Raw genomic sequence first — 17,675 nt, 5'->3', positions numbered from 1 at the left:
AGGAATAATTTCTGCAGGGCCTGAAGGTGAGAGCTCGGGGCCGAACTGCCTGGGTTCAAATCCCGGCTCCACCACTCACTGGCGGTGTGACCCTGGACTAGTTACTTTCCTCTCTCAGCCTACTTTTCCTCCTAAATAAGGTGGGGCTCACAGTAAGACCAAGCTCATTAGATTCTTGTAAGGATTAAATGGGTCAATAGCAGTAAAGAACTTAGAAGGGCACCTGCCATGTGAGTGTTAGATCAATGTTGATTATTCTTCTTCTGCTTTAATGATCAAAGACGCTGTTTCCCTTTGTACAGAAGGGTCCTAGCAGACAGCTCCGGCAGAAGGGCCGCACAGGCAAGGCATGCCATCAGCCTGCAGGGGGCCCGCGACAGGCATCACTAATCAGTCATTGTGCTCCTTTCCCTGGAGGCAGAACTCTTCCCAGCAGAGCCCCTGCGGGCTGACCGGAGTTGACAGAGGGAGCAAAAGCTTCCCTCCGCCCTGCTTTATGACCTCCTAGACCGTCACCCATCGAGCGTTGCTGGGATCCACATCTAGTCCTGTTGGCTCTGCTCTGTGCTGCTTTGGGGCTTGCTCATGGGAGAAGTTGTCAAGCTTCCAGGCTGACCCTCTGGGTCTGGTTCTCCTCTGCTTGGGAAAGGCATGAGTGTTATCCGTCCACCTCTGAGAAAGGAGGTGAAACAGGGAAACGGGACAAGGATGGGTGGAAGCTGGCCTCAGACCTCTTATGGGCCCGGGCACATGTTGGCTTCATCCAGGTCAGAAAGGCTGGAATTTGATCCAGATGCATTTGTGGCTCTTGGTCAGAGTGGGCCTTGTGACTTCTTAAGAGGGGGTCACAGGGACTCGGTGGAGAACGGTGAAAGGGGTGGCTTTCCCCAAGAGGCAGGGCTCATGCCAGCCCAGGACTGGGGGAGAGGCCTCAGCGGAGGGTCAGCTTGTTGGAGCAGAGGCCCTTGCAGGCCCCTTAGCTGGCACCTGTGTTCCGTGGAACTGAGTGGAGGCCGCTAGGGCTCAGGCTGCCAGCCCCCGGGAGGGCCACAGTCTCCAGAGACTCAGTGGGCCATCGGGGCCCTATAACTAATACCAAGGGCAGCTTTGGGGATTGAAACCAGCAAGTGGCAGAGGGCTGGGTAGCCCTGGGGAAGAGATCTCATGCCCTTGTGGGCTTTCTTTGGTAAAGCGATCGTTAGATACCTACTAACATCAGGAGCTGTGCTGGGGGCTTTCGTGTGTGTGTGTGTGCGTGCGTGTGTGTGTGTATGTGCGTGTGTGTGTACTCTCTTGAAATCTTCCCCAAGTTTGATTAGGCCCATCTTGAAGGAGGAGCTAAAAGGGTAAAGGGCTTGTCCACGGTCGCACAGCCAGAACCAGGCAGAGCCAGGGTCTGATTCAGGGCGGTTGGTCTCCAAGCCCAGCCTCGTCCTTCCAGCAGCAGGTGGTACCACCACGGACGTGGAGAGGGTGGGGACATGAGCACAGCAACCCCGTCTCTGAGCCCAGCGAGGCAGGGGAGTGCCCAGCAAGCGTGAGGCCCTTGCAGTGCATCTCCACTGTCCCCGACCAGAGCTCTCTGTGGCATAGACATGGGCCACTTGAGTCTGTTTGTTGAATAAACTTTTCATTGAAGGATCACATGCAGAAAGGGACACAGATCAAAAGCGTACTGCTGGGTGAATCCTCCCAAATTCTCAGAATTGACTGAGTAACAATCACCCAAATTGAGGAACAGAGCGACTGCCTCCCAGGCGTCTCCTCGGCCCCTCAAGCCCCTCTGCTCCCCCTGCACCAGAGAAGACCACTGTCCTGCCTTCTGTTGGCACAGATGTGTTTTGCCGCCCGCCCCCCCCCGTAGTAGACACTGCCCCAGAGTTTTCCAAAGTGGTCATACTGACTTATTACCTGCCAGCAGTGTGCGAGGGTCCTCCAGCCACAGGACATTTAACAGCTGTATTTATGAAGGTCTTTTTTTCGATGCTCAAAAGGACAAAAAGAACTTAAAAAATTCCCACTGCCTAAACCTGTTCATACATCTTAAGTTAAAAAAAAAAAACAAAAACAAGCTATGACTGACATGTAACAAAATGCACACATTTTGACTGTTGGGTGTAGTGAGTTTTGACTATTGTATTCACCTGAATAACCACCACCCAAATTCCTGTCCCCCCAGAAGATTCCCTCGTGCCCCTCTGCCGTCAGGCGCTCCCCCCCACCCCGACCAGATGGCCTCTGTGGACATTTAAGGAGAATGAAAGCTGTGGGTGTGTATGGCGGTTCTCAAGGGCACAGGAAGGTGTGAGAGGAGCGGTCTCCTCCCCACACCCACTATCCCCAAGGCAGACCTGTGAGCCTCTTGTGGGGGCTTTCAGAGGTCCTGTGACTATTCCTCTTTAAACACCACCCAGACCTTATTACCCACACTGTTTCATTCCTTGCTCCTTGACCCTTTAATTACATATCATGGTGATCTCTCTGGCAGCCCAAAGGGATCTACTTCATTCCTTTTTATGGTTTGATACTCTTCCGTTCACACAAGCATCAAACTGTGTGGGACTTCAGATCTTTCAGTAAAACACTGCTGTGTAGACGGGGAACTGGAGTTTCTGCGAGAAGGGATGGGGGTGGGGGAGCATGTGTTGAGCACCCCCCATCTACGGGCCAGAGGCAGTGAGAGATGCTTGCTAAGTAATCCTCCCCCCTCGAGACAACCCCCCCCCCAGCTGTCCCCAGTCGATAGGTTCAGAACCTGGAGCCCTGCGGAGGGTGCGGGTGTAATGACCTGGCCCAGGCCACAGAGCAGGAAATGGACCAGCTGGGTTTACAGCTCATCTCTGGGACCCCAAGCCCTTCCCCTGTACCCTCCTGCCCCAAGCGGGGCTTCCCCAGCCCCCACCAGAGGGCTGGCCTTGAGCTTTGGCCATCAGGACCCCCCACCTCCTTGTGTGGGAAGGTACTCCCTGGGCCTCAGAGATGGTGCATGACAGCCGGCTCTCCAAATGGCCAAGAAAGAAGTGCATTTGTGGGTTGTTTTTTTTTCGCCAGACGAGGAAGGGGGGACCAGAGCTTTGGTGTGTCATCCCACGCACGCTTTGATGCGGGCTGATGAGTCACTGAACCATACAAGGAAGTTTTTTCACGTAAATGGTTTGCGGGTGAACTTGTTTTCTGCCCTTTAAGGCAGATTTTTTTTCTCTCTCTCTCTTGCTTTCTCTTTAAAGAAGAGCCTTTAGAACAGAAATGTGAGGCAACATCTTGACGAGCAAGACCTTTTGTTCTGCAGGAGTCTGCAGCGGGTCCCTTCCGCAGTTGGGCGGTGGGCAGCTGGCCCCGGGAAGGGGGATGCCGGCCGGCTCTCAGCGGGGGCCGTGGCGGGTGGTCTGGCCGCAGAGGGGAAGGTGGCCCGCCGTTCTGTGTGGCTTCGAGGCTCCTACCCGACTGTTGGCTCTGTGGGCTCAGAGACAAGGCCAAACAGACTCCGAAAAGAGCAGCACCTGTCCCCACAGAGGAGTGAGGGCCTCTCCTCATCTGATGATCATAAAATACCCAGCGGGGCAGCCGGCTCAACGCTCTGGATGGAAAGGTGCTTTGGAGCGAGGCTAATTGACCAGGAGGCAGGGCAGAAGCTCCACAGACTTGGTGGCCATCACCCACGCCCTGCTCCCCGGGGGTCCTGGTGCCCTCTTAGAACGGACAGATGGGCTCACGGAACACCCTGAAGTGGACAGAGACGCCCTTCTGAGGCACCTGATGCCCCCTGACAGCTGGCCTTCCGTGGGGGCAGAAGACCGGGCTGGCTTGCGGCGGGGTGGGGGGCCGGGCAGATGCTTGGGTAAGACCCTCTGGCCGAGTGGATGGAACCTGACCTCTGGCTCGAGCAGGTGTCCAGGGACGTGTGGACCCTGAAAAGCACACCCAGGGAGTCAGGGGCCAAGTCAGCGTTAGCCAAGTAGCCCATTGGTGTCTGTTGGCTTTGTCACCATCTGCATGGAACTAGGCTGGTCCTTATCTCCCCCCAGGCCTCCTGGCCACAGTGGGCACGGGGGTTCCGAACCAGTGGTTCTCAAAGGGGGGTTCCTGGACCAGCAGCACCTGCTTCACCTGGAAATTTAGTAGAAGTGCAAATCTTCTGTCCCGTAATCCTGAATGTCCTCCAGGTGATTTTCAGGCCCACCGAAGTTTGAGAACTGCTGCAGTAGCTTAAAGAAAGGGCAAAGAGCAACAGACATTTACTGAGTGTCACCTGTTTTCCCTCCACTTCCCTGTGTTGTCCTCGTCAGGCCGTTCAGTGTCGCTGAGGGGTAGGGACTATATCCCCCTTTCCCAGACAAGAAAACTGACTCTCAGACTAAATAACTTCCCTGTGTGTCCAACCCAGAATTCAGAGCCCGCCTGTGCCTCCTTCTGTGTCCTCCAGGCCCTGCTGTGGGGTCCCTTGCGTCCTGAGATCAAGTATAAAAGGCTGAACAGATCTGTGCTTTTGGGTCCCTCTACCAGCACTTCCCCCATTTGTGCAGCTAACTTAGAATCACTGCGATGGACACGCTCCCAAGTCCCCCTCCTGGCTCCATCGTGGACTTTCTGGGCAAGTCTACAGGGCCCTCCTCTGCCAGGAAGGGACAGCCGCCCTGTAAATCCTGCCTCTCCACGAGACCCCTACTCAGGAAGGCAGGAGCAGACGTTACACTAGATTCAGGCCCACCGTCATTACCTGTTGGTACATGCGCACCAGAGAGCACCTGTAAATTAGGGAGCTGAACTCTTTTTCAGCTGGCTCATAAACTCAGGCCCAGGTTCCAGCCCAGAGGAGTCAGCCCCCACCCCGCCCCCCCAAGGAACGGATGCTTCCCCAACAAAAGGATGGACAGGTCAGATGCCGTTTGAAGTAATGCGAGCACTAGATAAAGTGCTAAGACAGATAAACAATGGAGGCCCCCACTGAGATGCTACGTCTTGAGGCTGAGCAAGGAAATTCCTTATTTGGGATAGAGATTTCCCTTTATCTGCCCAGAGGAAACAGGGCGGAAACGGGGCCCGGTGATGCTGTCCTGTGCTGTCCCCCGCATTTCAGGGAGCGAACCTCACTGGGGCCAACCCCTCCCACATGGCAGAGGAAAAGAGCGGCCTCTGGTACAGTATGTGCATTTTCAAATTTATTTGGTGGGTTGCTATTATAACCAGGGGTGTTTCCTCAGAAAATGGCATCCCCTTTAAGGATTGGCAAGAGGCCCCCACTGCGGTTTTCACTTCAGGTTCAGCATGCACTCCGGGCACGGGAACGCCACTGGAGAAGTCACTGGGAAGTCATAGGGTCTTCTTAAGTGGCAAGTTGCAAAGGTGGGGTCTCAGCCATCCCTGGGATGTGAAGGGACTGTGTCGTGTTTATCACTAGGAGGGACAGGACAAGCCTCTGGCTGACTGAGAGCCTGGGGAGGACGGGTGGGCTGCGTTCCTGGAGAGCCCGGCGGTCTGCGCTGACCGAGGGGGCTGGCTGTAGCCCCTGAGGAAGGGCTCTTTGTCACAGCAGTCTGGCCAGGAGGGGAGGGCACGGAGGTATGGCGGTCACAGCAGCTGATGGCGTGGCCAGAAAGCCCATCAGGAGGATCTGCACAGAGGGCTGAGGTCAGGCAGGAGGACTGCTGTTTGCTTCATTTTCTGAATGTAAAGCTGATGCTTGAGGTGGCATTATAAAAACACACAGCACGGGGAAATCTGTACTGATTGATTTGGAGGGCCTTCCTCCAGGGGTTAGGAGAGGAAAAGCAAGACGCAGAGACCTGCGTATAATGTGATGCCCTTTTTTGTAAAATGAAATGGGAGACAAAATAGCAAAAACTGAGGACCAAACTAAGTCTGTGTGCTTGCATTTGATTACGTGGAGCCGCGGAGAAAGATCTGAATGGATACATGCCAGGGGCAGCAAACTGCCCAGCCTCCCGCCTGGTCTTCTGAAGAAGGGGCATTTGGGGGACACAGCCCCACCCACTCATGCTACCATAGCAGGGGTGGCCAGAAAAGCCTGGAATATTATTATCTGGCCCTTTGCAGAAAATGCTTGCCGAACCCTAGCATGTGTTGGGGTGTTAGCATGGGTACAGGGGTGGGGGAGGTGGGGTGGGAGACAGAGGTGAGGTTAACAGAAGGCCAACATACCTGATACGGGCTAAGTTTATGTAGACATTTGTCCTCGTGTGTGTGTGTGATGTGCAGCCCATGGCACGGTGGCCACCAGCGTGCAAACGTGCAGGCCACGGCGAGCCACTCGATGGAATTCTGGTGCTCTGCTCTCCACCCTAACACAGTCTGTATGATTCCGTTTTCCCCCGAACATATATTATTTCAGAAACCAGGTAATCTGCTGGAACACTGGAGAGTCAAAAATACTAGGAGCTCAGATACCTTTCAGCTCTAAGAACATGGGATTCTGACCGCTTTGAAAATTCTGTGGAAGGATAGCACCACCTTCATGATCCCAATTTCTGAAGTCTTTGGGGATTTTTTTTTTTTTAATACTCCTTTTTAACTAAGTGTACAGTACATGGATCTGGCTTCCTGTGACATGTCAGACATTACAGATAAAGCCGGAGCTCCTCATCCCCCCTCCCTTGACCCGGGCCTTGGTTTTCCCTCAAGCCACTTCCCTCTGCAGGAAGGCGGTTGTCATCAGCCTGACCCATGTCCCCCTCCCCGCACGCATGTAAATATATGTGCACACGTGTGTGTTCGCTTCTGCCAGGTGGAGCCCCGGCGGACCTTTCAGCTCTCCTTCATTCTTGTAACTGCTGTCTCGTACGACCCTGTGCATGGGGCCGCGGTCTGTTCGACGTGTCTCCACTGACGGGCGTTTCGGGGGTTTCTGGTCACCCTTAGTTTTTCTCAGAGGTTAACTGCCGTCAGTCAACGTCCTGCAGCACTCAGTAGCTGCCATTTATTGAGCACCTACAAAGTGGTGGCATTCAGCCTGACATAGCACAGTCTTGTCAACACCTGCAAGAAGCAGGTGCTCCTACCGTCTTCATGTACAGAGGGAGGAAATTAAGGTTCCAAGAAGTGATAGCATCCACTTGACGCCGCCCAGCTTATCTGCAGCAGAGCAGAAGTCCGAATTCAGATATGCCCCCTCACTCAGTTTACGACACTGCACACGCCTGAGAGCCAAGACAGGGCCTTGCCCGAGCCTCGAAGCCCCTGGGAGTTGACAGGCTGGTAGGAGAGGCAAGTGAGCAAAGGGAGGTGAGGGTGTAGTGTTGGGTGTGCTGAGTATGAAACTGCGGATCCCCCCCACCCCAGTCTCCTGAGAGTGCTGTGATGAGCTCTGCAAGGCATGTGCAGCCCCTTCCCGGGTATCTTGGATGGCGTTCTATTGCGGGGCGGGGGGCTGCTGGGGAAAGTGGCCTCCCCTGGGGTTAGGGCCATGTGGAGACAGGGGTGCATTTCCAGAATGCTGAGAGCAGGTCTGGGGCAGTAGCTGGGTATGCTCACAGTCATCCTTGACTCTGGCTCAGGACAAGCAGGTCACCTGAGGTGGGGTCCTGGTTCAGATAGCCGGCTTTCACCCCGAGCAGGTAACCATCCCCCCTCTGTGTGGCGGGTTCCTTGTCTGTATGATGGGGGTCGCCCCTGCCCCCTTACACTGATCCCTCTAGGTCCCGCATGTAAGTAGAATCATACAGTATTTGTCTTTTTGCGAATGGCTTATTTCAGCATAATATCCTCAAGGTTCCTCCACGTTGGGACACAGGTCTGACACATGTGTGACCCTCATAAAAGGAAAAGGAGCTCCATTTGCTCGGAGCTAAAGCCCACCTCATGACTCTTCTTTGCCAAGGCCTCGAAGCTGGCCCTGTGCCAATGTCCTGCCTGAGTGCGGGGAGCTCTCCCTGCAGCTCCACTGGGTGTCCAGGTGACTCCTTGAGACATGGCTGATGTTGCAGGTACCCCGGTGCCTAGTGGGAACACCAGCATTTCCACCCTCTGAGGGAGCAGGAAAGAGATGGGGGTCAGCTTCTCCCCCAGGAAGAGAAAACCCCACAAATTCCAAACTGAGGAAGAGCTGGGAGAGGCTGCTGAGCACAGGGGCACCCTGGGTGTCCGTGCCCCCCGCCCACACTGCCACACGCCCATCAGATGAGCCCTGGCTGCCATCTTCCTAAAATAAAAGGGTTGGAAGGGTCAGCTTGAGTGGCTGAAGCAGACTGGCGGAGCCATCAGGAGTCAGGCTTCCTGGGGTCCGTCCTTGCTTCGATGCTCACCAGCTGTGTGAGGTTCCTGGGGCTCCTGGGAGAAAGTGCCACCAACCAGGGGGCCTAAAACAATAGAAGCTCATCCTCTCAGAGTGGGGGGCCAGAAATCCAAAACTAAGGTCTCCCCCCTCCACAAGGCTGTGCCCCCATGCACACCCTTTATGGGAGGTCCTTTTCCTTGCTTCTTTTGGAGTTCCTTGGCTTGTGGACGCATAGTTGCAACCTTCTCCTCCAGCTTCACATGGACGTCTCTCCCTTGTGTATGTGCGATGCCTGTTGTTGGCTATAGGGCCCGCCTCTCATCCAGCCTGACCTCATCTTCCCTTGATTGTGCCTGCAAAGACCTATTTCCAGATAAAGTCACATCCACAGATACCAGCGGTTAGGACTTGGACTTTTCATTTGGGAAACACAACTCAACCCACAACACCAGCTGTATGACCTCAGGCAAGGTATTAACCCCTCAGTGCCCTCTCCTCCCGTGTATCATGGGGACAGACTTCCAGGCCCTACTGGGCCCCACCTGGCTCTACGGAGTTGGAATCTGCCTTTTTTTTTTTTTTGAAGATTTAGTTATTTATTTTAGAGCGAGCACGCGTGTGATCGGGGGGGAGGGGAAGAGAGAGAGGGAGAGAAATCCTCAAGCAGACTTCCTCCTAAGCAGGGAGCCCCACGCAGGGCTTGATCCCAGGACCCTGAGGTTACCACATGAGCCAAAACCAAGAGTCGGCCGCTCAATCGACTGAGCCACCCAGGTGCCCTGGGAATCTGCCCTTTAACAAGACTCCCCACATGGTTCCTGCTCACATTTGGGGGTGAGGAGCACTCGGTGGGTTTTAAAAGACTAGATTCGGCGCTCAGCACAGCAGAAGCACTTCATATATGTCAGCCATTATTTCTAACCTTCATTTTTCCTCCATTTTATGAACACTGAGAGCACCTTCCATGTGCCCCGAGAAGCTCCGGTCACCACATAAAACAGGGCAGAAGCCCACGAGACATAATCCCTACCCCCGAGGAACTCAGAGCTTAGGGGGGAAAACAGCCACGTGCAATCTTTTTAAATGTGGTCAGACCGATCCGGGTGATGATTGGATTTTGCCAAGGGTTCTGCGGGCCCTGAAGTGCCAGGTAGGATGGAGTGCCTGGTGGGGAGCCTGGCACCAAGGCCTGTTGCTCTCCTCACCAGCCAGATGCGTGGTTGCCCAGGCAACCGGCTGATGCCCCAGAGACGGCACTCGGGACGCTGTGCCCGAGTTCCCGCTGTTTCCTTGGAAGCACTAATGACTGTGGAGAGACCGCCTCCAGTGGGCACGTAGGGGACTGAGTGCCCGGGCTCTTTCCCCTCTTTCAAACAAATTGTCCGTCTCCCCAGGACCTGGCTTTCCAGGCAGATGTCAGCAGGACGCCCAGCTGCAGTCGGTCTGGAGCTGCCACGGGCCAGTCTCACCTCCCCAGTTTAAAGGACTTCTTGTGCGTCTCGGAGCAGGGGTGCAGCTTCCATCAAGGCAGAGGAAGCTCTCAGGTGTGCCTGCCAGAGTGGCTCGGTGGTCGGACCCGGAGGATCTGCAGCTACGCCTGCTCCCAGTCCCGGCTCTGCTTCTTACTTGCCACAGGACTTAACCGCTCCCAGCCTCGGTTTTTCTCCTCTGTATAATGGGCCCAATCATATCCCACACCTTGTTGAATGGTTGGGCAGATTCAAAAAATTACTTTGTTATATAAAGTGCTTCACACAGGGCCTGGCCTGTGGAGAGCACTCCAGAAGTGATAACCATTATGCTTTTGTGTCACTTGTCACTTGGGTCATTATGCAGGGTGGTTGTTCCTGGAACATGGTAACCACTGGATAAGTGGTAGCCAATATTGCTGTTTCATAGCTTTGTGAGCGTGAGTTGAGCCCTGCTTTACCTGCCAGCCAAAGCGGGGGGGCAGACCGGGGCTAGGCCTGGGTCCCATTTTGTGTCCTTTCTCTCACTGCCGGTGTCCCCATGGAGCCAGTGGCCAGGGTGGGCATCCCTACACTCCTCTTGATAATCCCAAGGCCCTGGAGGGTAATCACTGATGAATCCATCTGTCAATTAATTACACCAGCAGGTAACATCCCAGTAATTGTATTTGCTAAATTAGCATCTCTTTGCACGACCACAGGGGCCTGGGAGGTTATAGGCTGTCTCAGGCTGAGGGTTGAGACCTGAGGGCCAAGTGGGCAGTGGGGGTGACACGCGTGGGCTGACCACAGGCCAGGCTGGTATCTGAAGGCAAAGTGATGGTCTTTGATGCCAGAAGGATTTAAGATGTAGTGTCCAGTCACTCTGGAGGACTAAAGAGAAGGCCAGCAGCCCAAGTGTTGGGGCCCCCAGAAGCACACCGCTTGGCAGGGATGGTGAGTTAGCTACACAGCCCCATAGTGAGTCATGAAGGAGTGAGGAGGTCAAGGGCCCCTGTCTAGGAATCGGAGAGCCTGGACAAGTTGCCCAACCAGTCAGTCTTCCTGGATGTGTGGGGGACATTTGGGGACACCACCCTGTAAACCTGGGAGGGAAAGCCAGAGGAGCAGGACAGGTGGGGAGGGTGCTTACTTACATTCTGGCCCCAACGTGCTGGCTGAGCATGGGAAGAGGCAATGAACGTGCTGCTGGTCCTCTGGGAACATTGGTGACGGGGGGGCCCCAGGACCTTAGAACAGCATTGCCCGATGGAACTTTCTGCAGCGATGAGAATGGTCTTTCTCTGCATCGTCCGCTGTGGTAGCCACTGGCCACTTGTGGCTGGCAAGCAGCCACAGTGTGGCCAGTGGGACCGTGGCACTGAATTTTTCAGGGCATTTCATTTTAATTAAGTTAAATGTAAGGAGCCACGTGGGTCTAGGGACTTTGGGCCTGGGCAGCACAGCTGTGGGCCGTCCACTGGAAAGAAGTTCTAAAAGCCAGTCTGGTTCCTCCCTGGCTCGTTTTTCTCGGCAGCCCCAAGGAGCTCCCTCCCGTGCTGCCTTTCCTTTAATGACAGGTGGTGGGGAGCATGCGTGCTTGTGTGAGCCTGAGCCTCGGAGGCTGCGGCAACCAGCACAGCAAGCAGCCCCAGCACCGGGAGGCGTGCTTCCAGCACATTCTGAGTCACGCCTCTCCTGGTGAGGGGCACACTCCCGGTGACAGCCTGTCTCCCGCGGAGGAGCCGACAGGCTCCGCTTTCCCAGGCCGGAGAACCCCGGGCGTCTGTGGTCGTCTCTGCCGTGGGAGCAGTTGCCGGAGAGATGGCGGATGTTGCCCAGGTAACGTCCCCTCCCTGACGAGCAGAGGGTGAGGACTGCAATGGAGTGACTGGCTCTGCCACACAGGAGGCAAGAGGCTCTTCCTGCTGGCTCTGTTGTTTCGGGAACTGGTGGGGCTTAGTCACGGATGCCAGGAGTCCTCCTAAGTTCCACCTGCTCTGGATCACTCACTTCTAGGACATGGTAGGTGACAAGAATGAGAGCTGCTGGTTAGCCAGCGGTGGGGCTAGGTGCTTTATAGATGTTATCTCATGGAAGAGCCGCGGAAGCCTTGGGCAGTAGTCAGTCCGACCCCACATTGCAGATGAGGCAACTGGGTACAAGGAATAGACCGTGAGTTCCACGAGCACTTGGGGCCGGTCTGCTTTGCTCACTGTGGAGATCCTTAGTGCCAAACACAGGGCTTGGCACATCGTAGGAGATGGGTCCTGGTAATTTTTGTTGAATGGTTGGATAGATGATGGAAGGAGGGATGGGTGGATGGGTGGATGCACAGGTGGATGGATGGGTGGACAGGTGGACAGGTGGATGGATGAAGCGGAGCTTAGATTTGAACTGAAGTCTGCTGTTCCAAACCTGTGCTCTTGGCCACTAAGCAACACCAGCTCTGGTTTTGTCTCTTGTCCTCCTCTGCCTGCCTAGGTGGGGATTTTTTCTTAAACACTTCAGTTGGAGTATAATTTACACACCTTAAAATCCACCAATTGTACGTGTTTGATTCAGTGACTGTAGTAAATCCATGGAGTACATGAAAAACAATCGTGGTTTGTTTTTTTTTTAATTTTAAAGATTTTATTTATTTGAGAGAGAGAGAGAGAATGAGAGAGAGAGCACGAGAAGGGGGAGGGTCAGAGGGAGACGCAGACTCCCCGCCGAGCGGGGAGCCCGATGTGGGACTCGATTCCGGGACTCCAGGATCATGACCTGAGCCGAAGGCAGTCGCTTAACCGACTGAGGCACCCAGGAGCCCCACAATCATGTGTTAGAATATTTCCATCATCCCAAAAGATGCCCTCCTGTCTGTCTGCGGTCTGGTCCCTGTTGCTCCCCGCTCCCCCCACCAGCCCCAGGCAATGACTGTTCCGCTTTCTGTCTTTATAAATTTGCCTTTTTAGACATTTCGTAGAGAAGGAATCCTACAAGATAGGTTTTGCTCCTGGCTTCTTTGACTTAGCTCACATTTATAAGGTTTGTGCATATTGTAGCATGTATGAATAAATCCACCCTTTTTACTGCAAATACTAGTCCACTGTCTGGATAGACCACATTTTGCTTACCTGTTCACCAGGTGACGGACATGTGGGTTGTTTCTAGTTTGAGGCTGTTGGGAATAATGCCGCAGACATTCGTGTCCATGTCTCTGTGTAGGGTCTGTTTTTCTTTCTCTTGGGCAGATTTCTAAGAACAGAACTGCTGGGTCGTATGATAAATGTATGCTTCATGCTTTAAGTAACCATCGAACTGTTCTCCAGTGGTGCTGTGCTCCTGCACGATGCCATCACCAGCGTGTACGGATCCCAGTCTCCGTGTCCTCGCCAACACTCGGGGCCATCTTTCTGGTTACAACCTGCCTGGTGGGGGTGAAGTGGTGTCTCTCCATGGTTTGAATCAGTATCTCCCTGGCAGCTCGCCATGTTGAGCAGCTTTCTGCCCACTTACTCCTAGACTCTTTGCCCTGAAAAGCCAGGGGTTGGCAAGCTTTTTCTCTAAAAGGACCAAATATTTGGGGCTTTGCGGGCCACACTGGATTTCTGTCCCATGTTCTTTGGGGTTCTTTGCTTCACAACCCCTAAGAACATTCTGGGCTTCCTTGCACAAAATGAAGCCAGGGGCTGGATTTGGTGGCCTGCCACACTTCGCCGACTCCTGCTTTAAGCCCCTCACGGAGAATTCCAGGGCCCCTGCTGAAAGAATCTGGTGGCCCACGGAGCCCACGCTGAACATGGCAAGAGGTCACCCACCCCTCCTGGTGAAGGGGCTCAGGGGGAGGACGATCCTGCAAAGCCAAAGGGTCAGGTTCCAGAGGTGTCTGCATCCCGCCCCACAGTGATTCAACACCCGATGAGCTCATCACAGTTCCTGGGATGAAACCTAATCATTTGTCACCCAAGACGGAGTGAGTGGGTCCCTGTGGGTCCTGGGCAGGCCTCCCTCTGCCCTGTCCCAGACCTTAGCGCCTCTTGTGGGGCCCAGCAGCCTGTCCTCCCCATCCCCACCTTGATTTCAGAGCCCTGCTGTCCACCTGCAGTTCGTACTGGTACCTCCCGCAGCCCCTCCACCCCCTGGTTGCCTTGCCTCCGGCTCTCCAAGCCCCCGTGGACTTGTCCTGGCCCTCACCGTACGCCCCCAAGCCTTCTCGACCCCCTTCATCGCTGTGTCTCTTGGCAAATCTATCCCTCCTCTTCACTGTCTGCCCTGGCCCTGACAGATGTGATAGAGAAACACCTTTGGAATTAACCAGAGCCCATTCTGACTCCTGAATTGTCGCTTTCTAGCTGTGTGACCTTGGGCGAGTCATGCCACCTCTCCGGCCGTGAGAGTCCTGTATATAAACGGGACACTAGAGTCCTGTAGCAGACGTTGCAGAGGAGCCCCTCAACCACTCCGCTCGGAAGGCTGCTCACTGGGACCGCATGTGACCGCCTGGGGCCATGTTCTTTTCTGGCTGTGGGAGCCCTTTGTCCTCGGCACAGGGCCGCTGCAAGTAGGGCAGTGTCCGGGGAGCTGGTGGGTAAATGCTACAGCTTCCTCGCTCCCTGGGTGGGGGGCAGGGGGGCACGGTCTCCTCGAGTCCCCACAGGACTCACAGCCGGCCCCACAGTGGCCCAGTCATAATACTTGGTGGTGCCCCGTTAATGATTGCCTTCTCCTCCCCACCCTGCACCGATGTGTCCTACAACGCCTTGCAAATAAAGAAACCGTTTGCGCTTGGGTTCTTGTCTTAGGGCCTGCTCTGGGGGCTGCTTAGCCCGTGGCAGGTCCCCATCTTCAGGAGTACTGTGAGGTTGCAGTGAGATGATGCCCAGAAGTGCTCAGCGCAGTGCCTGGTGCGTAGTATGTGCTCTTTATGCATTGGCCCTTGTCACAAGCCCTGGGACCTTCTGGATTTGAATGCACCCACAGGTCCTGGGGAGGCCCATTAAGCAAGGGCTAGGGGGCTCGCAAGAGAGCTGTTGTCCTTCCCCTGTAAGGAGGGGTGTGTCGGTGAGCGCTGAGGCCAATGCTGCCCAGTGAGCCCTTTTGCCTGGACCTTGCTGCCTCGAGTCTCAGGGATGTCTGAGTGTGGAGAGCTTCGGACAGCACTCAATGCCCCTCCCCTCCCCTGTCCCTCCCCTGCCCCTCCCCCCCCCGTACCCCCCCCCCCCACACACACACAACACGCGGGCTCTATTTGGCGAAGTTTCAGTGAGGGTTGGGTGGAACAGTGTTCACCAAAGATTAATGATCGCTTTTTCTAGGTTGTGGGATTTTTGAGGCTTTTTTCACTTACCCTCTTCTTTGTGCTTTTCCAGCATGGTTTAAATGTCTTAAAATGAACAGGCATCATTTTCACAAAAAGAATGAAGTCATTATTCTTTCAAAGGTAAATAACTTGCTGCTGGTCAGAAGATAGGGCCCTTATGGCTCAGACCGTTTTCAACTCTCGACTCCACTGTGGGAAGACATGGATATGAATCGTGTGGTTTTCTTTGGGGCTTAATATTTGGCGAGTTTCTGTGACCATTTCGCGGTCATTTAAAAATAAAGCAATTCTCTGGGTATAGAGCAAAACCACTGTGTCCCGGACTCAAAGGAGCATTCACCTTCAGGGATGGGAAGTGTCTCCATGGTGTTAGACTTTGGGCACTCTGTGTTTGCACAGGCCAGGCAGTGCGGAGGTGGCTGTCTCCTGGCTGACGGTGACTGGGACCGGGGCCTCAGGGAACTGGGGCGTCTTGTCATGAAAGTCATGGGGCTCAACAAACCCTCATAGTCACCATCATCCCCCCCCTCCCAACCGTGTATTCACTGTTCACTAAATACCCTCTCCTGACACAGCTCCCCATGCGTGTCTTCCAGTCCTTACAGGATCTAAAATGATGGACAAGTCATGTCCCCCACCTGAAGAAAATGATGCTGTCCGATTCCCCCACTTGTTTCTTTTGCCCTGCTGCCCCTCCAAGAGGACTTGTCTCCTAGTTCTTGATGAGGGACGGTGACTGGCAGAGCACAGCCAGACCAAGAGGGAGAATGAAGAGGCTGTCCTGGGCAGGCAGGCTAGCCAGCAGGTGCAAGAGTGCTGGGGGAGTGGGGAGACAAGCTACATTGACTTACACAAGAAAGATCGGGGATTTGCGGTGCCTGGGTGACTCAGTCGGTTAAGTGTCTGCCTTCAGCTCAGGTCGTGATCTCACCCCCCACCCCCGCCTTCGAGTCCTGGGATCCAGCCCCACATGGGGCTCAGAGCCTGCTTCTCCCTCTCCCTCTGCCCCTCCCCACCCCAGCCGGTGCTCATTCTCTTAAATAAATAAACATTTAAAAAGATCTGGGACGATGAGGGGAAGCAGACTTTGTTGTGAGTTAGCTATGTGGGTGATGGTGGTGATGATGGGGCATGATTAGCAAGTGAGAGACTCTGGAAAATCATGGAGTTTGGGAACAAACGGGAGAAAGAAAGTGGGATCCTATTTGCATTGCTGTGGGTTGTCTGTTTCACCCTCGTGAAGTTTCTCTAAAGAGACAGGTTAAGAATCCGGGTTCCCTTTTCGTTGCCAGTCTCTATTCTGTTTGGCCTCTGCCTTCGAATGTGACTCCGTACAGAGAGTGGGCCACATGGGTCCAGAATTTATGAAGATCACACCCTGAAAGAGGCTGCAGAGTAATTTCATGCCTAATTTGCAGAAGAGGAAACTGAGGCTCAGTAGTAGGTGATATGCTTTATGGTAAGAACTGGGCCTCCAGTCTGTCTTGTGTTCCACTGCGAGGCCTCACTCAGCACAGTTAACTACTCAGGTTGATAAGGCATAGGTTCCCCCAGATACTTCCCTGAAGGCCCTGGGTTCCAAGACCACTTTGCAATTCCAAACTCAGAAACTAAATGATCAGGAGAGCCCTGGCAGCCTCAGGGCCAGGGGGGCACCCTGACCTCCTCCCTCCCACTGCCTCATTCAGATTCTGGCTCAGAGATTGCGACTTGTCACCCCAGCTGGCTGCTGGCTCGGTGACACTAAACAGGTTTTCCCCAGGGAGCAGAGCACTTAATGAAGGAGTTCATCCAGCGGGAGACTCCCAAGCGAGCCAGGGCGGCAGAGCCAGCTGCAGAGCTGGGAGGGGGTTTGGCTGGGACCTCCGCCTGCCAAGGGTTGCTGTTTCCATGATGTCAGAGAGGCGGAACTCTGCCTCACATCACGGGAGACAGCACCCCTCTCCCCAGGGCTGTCTGGCTTTGGACGTGGCCCTGAGCAAAGGTGAGAATGCTCGTCTTACTCACCAGGAGGAAACTGAGGACTGCCTTCACGTTTCTTGGGGGCCTCTGGGCTTGTCAGCACCTGGCCGGAGTTGAATTCCTGGCCCCAAGCCTTTCTGTCCCTTTTTTTAGCTGGACTCCACTCTCCAGGGGGACCTCTTAGGACCGGGATGAGAGAAACCATGCCTCCAGCTCAAAGAAGGTCCCTCTGTGCACCCTGGAATGCACCCGCTCTGGCTGCGTGTGAATACTTAGGGAGTACGTTTGGCAGATGTGATATGAAAGAGAAACCGCTTCATTCTTTTTTTTTTTTAAGTCATTGGAAGCAGTGTGAAGACTTCTCGGCTAGTGTCTGGGAGGCCTGGTTGGACTTTGCCTTTCTCTGGGAGTCCGTTTCTTATAGGGTGGTCCACGCCGACAATTTCTCGGGGCCTTACACATCCTATTGCATCTGTTTCTCTGATCATCTTGCGGCTTCCGCCCTCAGCGTGTCAATAACATGTTCGTGTCTCCTTCTCTCTCCCGACCAGAAAAAGATTTACAAATATAAGAAAGTCCTGAGTAACCCAAGCCGTTGGGAAGTTGTGTTGAAGGAGATCCGAACTCTGGTGGACATGGCCCTGACATCCCCCCTGCAGGATGACTCCATCAACCAAGCCCCACTGGAAATTGTCTCAAAACTGCTCTCAGAGGTAAGACATTCCTCCTG

At 54.4% G+C, this 17,675-nt stretch overlaps 1 protein-coding gene across 2 annotated transcripts in view; it reads left to right on the top strand.

The window, feature by feature from the left end:
* Window positions 1-17,675, top strand: part of CMIP (c-Maf inducing protein) — a 227,421-nt gene that overhangs the window by 160,875 nt on the left and 48,871 nt on the right. For both annotated transcript variants that reach the window (XM_035024719.1, XM_035024720.1), the window contains exon 4: window positions 17,497-17,658. In XM_035024719.1, coding sequence (XP_034880610.1) covers window positions 17,497-17,658 — 162 coding nt within the window. The remainder of the gene's footprint in view (window positions 1-17,496; window positions 17,659-17,675) is intronic.

Source organism: Mirounga leonina, unplaced genomic scaffold (genome assembly GCF_011800145.1).
Source record: "Mirounga leonina isolate KUSES-001 unplaced genomic scaffold, KU_Mleo_1.0 Mir_180, whole genome shotgun sequence".
Lineage (NCBI taxonomy): Eukaryota > Metazoa > Chordata > Mammalia > Carnivora > Phocidae > Mirounga > Mirounga leonina.
The sequence above is the reverse complement of the archived record's forward strand: the minus strand, read 5'-3'. Positions and strand labels throughout refer to the sequence as shown.